Here is a 7,500-nt window from a genome sequence, read left to right on the forward strand (position 1 = left end):
GTACGGTGCTGCACTCGGTATCCCTCTGACTGTCGATATTCTTGATTGCGATGTCCTTCTTCCTGCATCTTATGATATTATTCCCGACGTCGAACCTTCCAAATGGCCTATAGAGATTAGCTATATGGGTCTCACGGAGCATCTCAAGTTGTCGATCCTGATGGGACGGGTATTGAAGACGGTGTATAGCCCGACGGGGTTGAAAAATACCACCGATATAATTTTGGGGCAGTTGGTATCGGATTTGGATCAGTGGTTTGAAAACATCCCAGAATCATTGAAGTTCAAGGGCAATTCAAGTTCATCAGTTGAAGGTGAGTCCTCTTTAATCTAAGATTGGTCAGCGCAACGCTAATAGCACTATCAGGGTTACTCTTCATGGCCTTTGCCGCTGTTCAATTCCTCTTCTGGCGGGTTTTCATGCGCCTCGACTACCAATGCCCTCCCCACCTCACTTTCACCCTAGATATCAGCAAATGGACCCAACTCGTCACTTGGTCCCGCCAAGCGCTCGAATGGCTGGACACGAACGATTCTGTGTTGGACACTGTATTCATCTATCCTTACGCCGCGACGAGTTGTGCGCTTGTTCAGTACCATACCTGGGCGAGGAGAGGGGATCTGGAGGCGTTAGACACTTTGAAAAAGGTGAAGGGGACGGCGACGAGGTGGGAAAGGATTGCTCAGCCAGGTGCGTCCATTTCGGGCTCTGAGCTTCCAATGAGAACGATACATGCTGATTTTCGTGCCAGATCAAATGAGTATCCGCCGAAAGACTTGCGAAACAATGACTCTTCTATACGAGGCTGCCCTCAAAACCAACCCCGCTGGCAATGACAAACCTCGACCCTCTGGTAACCCCACCGCCGGCGTCCAGCTCCGCAAAGAACCAGCAAGGCTCATATTCGTCAAGGATCCATCAAGACCTGGCGGAGGTTTCTATGTCGCAGATAGCGAGAAGGAAAAGTCAACGTCCGGATTGGGGGAGGGCGATATCGTGCTGGCGTCGGAGCTTACTCCGCGATCCCAACAGGGGCTTACTCCCAACGAAAAGGAATCTTCTCAATCAACGAATGTTCAACCATTTGTGTCCCCATCACTACCGCAAGGCGCTCAGAACATGGGTACTCAGACTCAAGCCCAATCTGTCCAGCAGCCGTTCATACAAGCTCATACGGATGATCTGGGACATATAATCGGTGTGGATGAAGGTGTCCTGCAGAACATGCAGAATGTCAATCCACAGCTTGATTCGGGCGAGCTAGGTCAAGCAATGGACTTTGGATATCAGGTTAGTCCCCCGCTCCGTCTCCCTCTTCTGATCTTTTGAATAAGGTTTGAGAACGGATGCTGACTAGCGCGAGAAACAGATGACCCATGCAACGGGAGATACGACAAGTGTCCTAGACCCTAGTTTCTTGGATAGTCTCCCACTTAGCACGTTCGATTGGGATAGTTGGTCGACATACTTCGACAAGTTTTTGCCGTCTGCGAGTAACAGTTTCGAGACTATGCAATAGTCTTTTTTTTCAGATCGGGGACATGAGCAGGAAAGGAAAGGCTATTTAGGAAAGTCGTGAGCACGTTCATAGCATATTCATAATTATCCTTCACTTGGGTTGTAAAACGTACTTCACATGTATAAGACCTTCATTTGTAGCAGGGCTGCTTCTGATGATTTGTCGGTACCACGGTACTGCATTGGATGTATTTGTACAATTATTTTCCCTTTGTCATTCATTCATTCAGCTATCTGGCCTCATGTTTGAGTTTTTAGGGCCAACAGAAAGGCAATATTTATGAAAAGATATCAATAAAGAAAACCATAAATAGTGAATTAAATTGGAATCAAAAGTCTCTGGTACGTGCAAAAAATATAGAAATCGTACCGACAACGAATGACGCAACGACGAACGAAGGAGGAAGAAGAAAAAGGAGGAGCCCGCCGCGGATATCACACGTCAGCTAAAGTTATTATCCCGGGGTCGGGCCTATATTTCCCTCCGGTTTTGTCTGGTGCATTTTCTGTTGGCGTTTCGCTTCTTTGGATGCCGATGGGCAGATTGGTGTTCGGGAGGGTATTTGTTGGGGCCCGGTGGGATGATGCGTTGTTCGGGCAAGGGACCTGGGGATCAATAAAGCCATACTCGACATATATAAGTAGCTCGCACGGAAGAGAATCACTTCCTCTTATAAATAATTGTCTCGTCTGCTACAGTAGCCCTTAAAGCTTGCCTTATCCCAAACAAAGATACTCGAAAAGTACACACCATGACCGCTGTTAACGGATCTGTTTCTGGCCAGAGCAACGTTGTCCTTATCACTGGCGCCGCTGGATGGCTCGGTGGTATCGTGAGTGCCTCTCCTCTTTCCGTACATCCGTTCACAACTGATAAATCCATCTTTAGCTTGCCGGCGAGCTCCTCTCCGACCCCAAGACTCCCAACGTTCACCTCATCCTCGCTGACATTGTCGAACCCAAGGCCCCCAAGGGCGCTCAACATGTCATCACCCGCAAGGCCGATCTTACCAGCAAAGAAGAGATTGAGGCTTTGTTCAACACAGAGTTCGGCGTTCCCGATACTGTTTACTGCTTCCATGGTATCATGAGCCGAGGTTCCGAGGACAACTTTGACTTGGGTCTCAAGGTGAGTTAAGCCGACTGATTTGTTTTGGGGAGTATTGGGCTGATGGCAGGGTACAGGTCAACATTGACTCCATCCGAATGATGCTCGAGAGCGCCCGAAAGTCCCGGCCCGTCTCTGGCGAACCCATCAAGTTCATCTTCACCTCTTCCCTTGCCGTTTACGGTGGTCCCCTCCCCCATGTTGTCGACATCCACACCATCGCTACCCCCGAAGGTGCTTATGGCATGGGTAAGCTTTCTTCCGAGCTTCTCGTCAACGAGTACACTCGACGAGGCTTTGTTGATGGCCGAATCCTCCGATTGCCTACTATCGTCGTTCGACCCGGTGTCCCCTCTGCCGCTACCTCAGCGTTCATCTCTGGCATCATCCGAGAGCCTCTTCAAGGTGTTGAGGCTATCTGCCCTGTCGGTGACTCTTTGGAGAGCAAGGAGCTCGAATTAGCTGCTTGGGTTGCTTCTCCCGAGACTACGATCAAGAACTTTGTCATTGCCAAGCATGTTCCCGCGGAAAAGTTCTTGCCACACACAAGGGTGTAAGTTGTTTTTTCATAAGGGCATAAAAGTTCGTACCTAATAATATCTTAGTGCTTACCTCCCCGGTTTCACTGTCACCGTGAGGGAGGAGCTTGAGGCTCTCGAGAAGGTTGCCGGTCCCGAAGCTCTCAAGCTCATCAAGTTCAAGGTAAGTCATTATCCCGCATTTTTCATCAATCTTCCATTCCTTCATGACTGACTTCCGTCATTTTTCACAGGATGACCCTATCAACCGACGAATTGTCGGCTCATGGCCAGCCCGATTCGACAACACCTACCCCTGCTCTCTTGGTTTCGTTGTTGACCAGGGCGGTATGGTTCCTGTTGTCCAGAGGTTCAAGGAGATGGTCGAAGCTGGTCTTGCATAAGCGCACATAGTGTCTTCTTCATTTTTTTTGGTTGTTTTATCATCTTATGACGCATGGACTTGTATTTTTTCTCTGTAGCACAGCACAACTAATAGGAGTCATTCGGCTACAGGTGTGCACAGGGGATCCCGAGCGCAAGAGTCCGTCGAATGACGGATAAATCGAATCGTCCGATGTTTGGGTTGCGCAACTCTCGGATGAGTGTCTATTGGTCTTTTGTTCGACTTTGGGTGTTTAGTAGTGTTTAGCGTTTTAGATATGCTTCGAGAGAGACCTTTGAAAAAGAAAAACCAACTATAACCAATTACGAAAACAGATGGAAGAACGATGCCACACGACACGGTACCCTCTCAAATATAGGCCTCTCTCATACAGTTATGCAGCAACATCTCTTGAAAATATGCCACGATAACATCGATACAGTGTGATGTATTGTCTCCACAAAGCAACCACCATTATGCCGATCTGGCTTGACCTACAAAATCTACTGCTTGGAGGCTAGCCATGCCACTGCAACTGTCAATCCTTCATAAGAAGACATTTCTCCAGTAATTATAAGGGCATATACATCGGGCGCTCATTCAGTATTATACAAGAGCTGGATCTTCCGACAGTTTTTGACTTCAGACGTTTGCTAGATCGGGGGCGAGAACGTTAGCAAAATCTTACCATCAATACAGATTACGCACTTTATAAGTTCCTCACTGGTTCCTTGTCCTTCTCGACATACAGATGGCCTTCTCGGACCAACGAATTCTTGCATTCTTTCTTCTCCGCGAAGTCCTTCAAATTACTCAATGTCATCCAAGCAATTTCGTCCAAGGCCTCCTTGGTAAAGAACGCTTGATGGCCACAAACCAGGACATTATGAAACGTCATCAGCCTCATCAAAGTATCATCTTGGATGATTTCGGCCGAGTGATCGTTGTAAAACAATGACCCTTCTTCTTCGTACACATCTAGGGCCAGACCGCCAAGGTGGCCCGTTTTGAGAGCATCGATGGCCGCTTTGGTGTTGATCAATCCGCCTCGGGAAGTGTTGACCAGCAGAACCCCTTTCTTCATTCGAGAAAGGGTTTGCTTGTTTATGATATGCCTTGTCCCTTCAGTCAAAGGACAGTGCAGACTGATGATATCGCTTTGCGCCAAGAGAGTTTCGAGGTCGACAAAGTCACCGAGCTTCTTGAATTCTTCAGTACCGAAAGGGTCAAAGGCAAGTAGTCGACACCCGAATCCTTTCATGATACGAGCCAGCGCCATACCGATCCTTCCCACACCTATTACTCCCACCGTCTTGCCATATAGCGTACGGCCTAAGAAACCTTCGAGATTGAAGTTTCCTTCTCGTACGCGGTTGTATGCCCGATGCGTTTTACGGTTCAAAGTTTGGATTAACGCTACAGCAAACTCAGCGACAGCTTCTGGTGAGTAAGATTGCACGTTGGCGACGAAGAAACCGAGTTCTTCAGCTACCAAGAGGTCGACATTGTTGTAGCCGGCGCAGCGGAGGAGGATCGCGCGGACACCGACGGCATGGAGGGAGCGTAGTACTTCGGCACTGAGATCGTCATTGACGAAGACGCAAACCGCATCGCTTCCTTGCGCTAGAGGAACAGTTTCTAGGCACAGTGGGAAAGTGTGGTAAGTGATTTTGCAGAAAGATGCGTAATGTTGTTCTCGAACAGAGTCAAGGAAGTTCTTGTCGTAGGATTTGGCACTGAAGACGGCGAGGTCCATGTTGGATGTTTTCTGTGGTTTCTGATGAAATTCAGGATGACGGTGAATGCAATATGAGAATGTAAGACTGAATGGATAGAAAGCGATAACCTACCCCAGGTTCGTTCCCATGGTCGGCTCGTCAGTCATTTGTCATGTATAGTATTCGTACTAGTATCGATAGTCGTCCCGCTGCTTCCCCGGATACCCCGCTTTCCCCTTCGTTCTTCGGTCTTCTTCTTGCTTTCATTGGATCTGCCCGAGAAGTAGTGGCGGGTATTTTCCCGGCGAACGCGTAACAAACGCGAACGCAAGGCCGAACGAAGTGCGCGACTTTCGTTGCTGATACAGAAACGACGAGATTGCTTAGATTGCTTATTTATGATCTCTGTTTTCGTCTGCATTTACCAAACCTAATGCTCTATAATCAGAAATGCCCAAGACATCTAAAGACTGACACTGTTTTCTTCAAAAGAGTCAACAATGGAATCCCCGTCAAATCTTCAACAACAGCATCCCCCCGTCTCTTCCTAATACATTGTTGCAAGCCCGGATATCTCATACACGCAATTTGGGCACCGGGCTGACCTAGGACTGTAGGTCTGCAAAGGTACGCACACCTCTTTTCTCATTTTTTCTATTGTAGCCAAATCTTCACCACAGTTTTGGTCAATCCCCCAATACAGCCTTTTGCACTTTGACGCACGACGAGCAATGAGGTGAAGACTAGAGGAAAACGGCACAATGAATTTAACCCTTCCAGTCTTGACATCATCGCAGCTTCAGATCATAGCCTAGTTGGGTTTAGATTCAGACGCTTATTATTCGACCATAAAGGTCCCCAGTCCATGAAACACAAACGAAGAGACAACAATGACGAATGGTTCCAGCGCTGTATGTATGGGGTGCCTGAGGATCAACAACTATGCATCAGGCAAAGGGGAATGAACCTATTTTCGAGCAGGAGTGCTTTGGCAAAGCCTTTTTCAAGTCTTAATCGCCGGCGCCGCAAACGTAACATGGAAACATGAACAGAAGACCATTTAGAATATATATATGACTGCTGTAAGTTCAATATCTAATTCGGGACAGTGTAGTTCCAATATCTCAGGAATAGAGTATTCAGATTAATAATCCTGACTAATACGCAGCATTCATGACAACAATCCTTTCCATACGCACGGGACCGAAGGGTATGGTGCAGCTTTCGGGATGGTGTCTTTTTTTGGTTTGTGGGGGGGGATAACAGACGGACAAGAGAGCATAAGAGTCAATGGAGAAGTCTATGTAAGAGTCTCCCGGTTTAGCGCGATCAGGGTGTCCCTCGTGTCTCATACGAAGCATTTCGTAATCGAATGGGTCCCTAGAAGCAGGCGTCTTGCGGCTGCTGGCGACAAGCACAAGGGGACCCATGGGTATGACTTCGAGATGGAGTGCTTGAGTGGGGAGAATATTGGGATCCGCTATGGCCTTATTAGGAACGGGCAAAGGTATAGTGCTAACAGCTGATGAACTTACGCCCATACATAACCCAGTCTTCCAATTCCAGACACCCACAAACGCTGTATTCTTGCGCTGCTCATCGGCCATTGCGACGGAAAACAGACCCTCAGGGGTAATTGAGAATGTACCATAGCATTCGTGGTTATTGAGGATTTGAATCTCGATGAACGGGAGGGCGCCTTCGGGATGGGGAACAAGTTTGCAGATGCCGTTCCATGGAGGGTTAGTACCACGAGGAGGGATGAGTTGGTAAAAGTAAGCTCTAAAATAAGTTGAAGCAGTTGATTTTTCAGTCCCCTTTGTGTACTAGAGGCCCTCTTCCCTACATAATTGGTCAACTCTGTCCATGCATGAATTGAATGCAGCACATACACCGAGATCAACACGTTGTCTTTCACACACATATCAATCCGGTCGAAGCTTTTGCCCATGTCAAACTTCCACGACCAATGACCGTGTTTCTGAATTCCTCCCTTCGCTTTCGCCTCTTCATCAGACGCAGTTCCCTTCACCCCATACACTTCCCAGCCATTCTTCCTGGTCAGCTGCTTTTGAACGTTGAGACCTCCCACGCCAGAGGTCAACGTCTCCATTGTCTCCTCCCAGGCAGATGTGCCTACACTTGAGTATTCACTTTCTTCAACATCATCTTGATCCTCGTCTTCCCAGTCATCTTCGTCATCCTCATCAGCTTCATCATTTTCCTTCTTAGAGCTTCGGCGTTTATCAGGC

At 47.9% G+C, this 7,500-nt stretch overlaps 4 protein-coding genes and 1 non-coding gene; 3 read left to right on the forward strand and 2 right to left on the reverse strand.

The window, feature by feature from the left end:
- CNAG_00830 (hypothetical protein) overlaps positions 1-1,734 on the forward strand; it is a 4,011-nt gene extending 2,277 nt beyond the window's left edge. Inside the window, exons 5-8 of the mRNA XM_012191052.1 lie at positions 1-314; positions 368-691; positions 753-1,291; positions 1,371-1,734. The exon at positions 1-314 is cut by the window's left edge and continues 116 nt beyond it. Coding sequence (XP_012046442.1) covers positions 1-314; positions 368-691; positions 753-1,291; positions 1,371-1,520 — 1,327 coding nt within the window. The 3' untranslated portion in view covers positions 1,521-1,734.
- A 288-nt stretch (positions 1,735-2,022) lies between these two features.
- On the forward strand, positions 2,023-3,994 carry CNAG_00831 (nucleoside-diphosphate-sugar epimerase). XM_012191601.1 has 5 exons: positions 2,023-2,352; positions 2,409-2,648; positions 2,705-3,180; positions 3,233-3,329; positions 3,400-3,994. The coding sequence occupies exons 1-5, from the start codon at positions 2,272-2,274 to the stop codon at positions 3,547-3,549; spliced, it is 1,044 nt and encodes a 347-aa protein (XP_012046991.1). The 5' UTR covers positions 2,023-2,271; the 3' UTR covers positions 3,550-3,994.
- CNAG_00832 (D-lactate dehydrogenase) lies at positions 3,898-5,603 on the reverse strand. XM_012191602.1 has 2 exons: positions 4,239-5,603; positions 3,898-4,183 (listed from the first exon to the last, which is right to left on the reverse strand). Exon 1 carries the CDS (start codon positions 5,284-5,286, stop codon positions 4,240-4,242), a length of 1,047 nt encoding a protein of 348 aa, XP_012046992.1. The 5' UTR covers positions 5,287-5,603; the 3' UTR covers positions 3,898-4,183; position 4,239.
- Positions 5,604-5,671: 68 nt separating this feature from the next.
- Positions 5,672-7,129, forward strand: CNAG_12122. XR_001045281.1 has 3 exons: positions 5,672-5,875; positions 5,929-6,330; positions 6,417-7,129. It is a non-coding gene; the product is annotated as a hypothetical RNA (non-coding RNA).
- The window catches only part of CNAG_00833 (hypothetical protein), a gene marked incomplete at its 5' end in the record, with an annotated part of 1,120 nt that continues 20 nt past the window's right edge, over positions 6,401-7,500 (reverse strand). The window contains 2 exons of the mRNA XM_012191603.1: positions 6,401-7,030; positions 7,141-7,500. The exon at positions 7,141-7,500 is cut by the window's right edge and continues 20 nt beyond it. Coding sequence (XP_012046993.1) covers positions 6,406-7,030; positions 7,141-7,500 — 985 coding nt within the window. The 3' untranslated portion in view covers positions 6,401-6,405.

This window comes from Cryptococcus neoformans, chromosome 1 (genome assembly GCF_000149245.1).
Source record: "Cryptococcus neoformans var. grubii H99 chromosome 1, complete sequence".
NCBI classification, from domain to species: Eukaryota; Fungi; Basidiomycota; class Tremellomycetes; order Tremellales; family Cryptococcaceae; genus Cryptococcus; species Cryptococcus neoformans.

Excerpts from the sequence above, each read along its gene's own strand:
- CNAG_00831 (XM_012191601.1), top strand. The coding sequence starts at position 2,272 with ATGACCGCTGTTAACGGATCTGTTTCTGGCCAGAGCAACGTTGTCCTT. Across the intron at positions 2,649-2,704 it reads ACTTTGACTTGGGTCTCAAG|GTCAACATTGACTCCATCCG; the intron begins GTGAGTTAAGCC and ends GGCAGGGTACAG. Across the intron at positions 3,330-3,399 it reads TCAAGCTCATCAAGTTCAAG|GATGACCCTATCAACCGACG; the intron begins GTAAGTCATTAT and ends CATTTTTCACAG.
- CNAG_00832 (XM_012191602.1), bottom strand. The coding sequence starts at position 5,286 with ATGGACCTCGCCGTCTTCAGTGCCAAATCCTACGACAAGAACTTCCTT.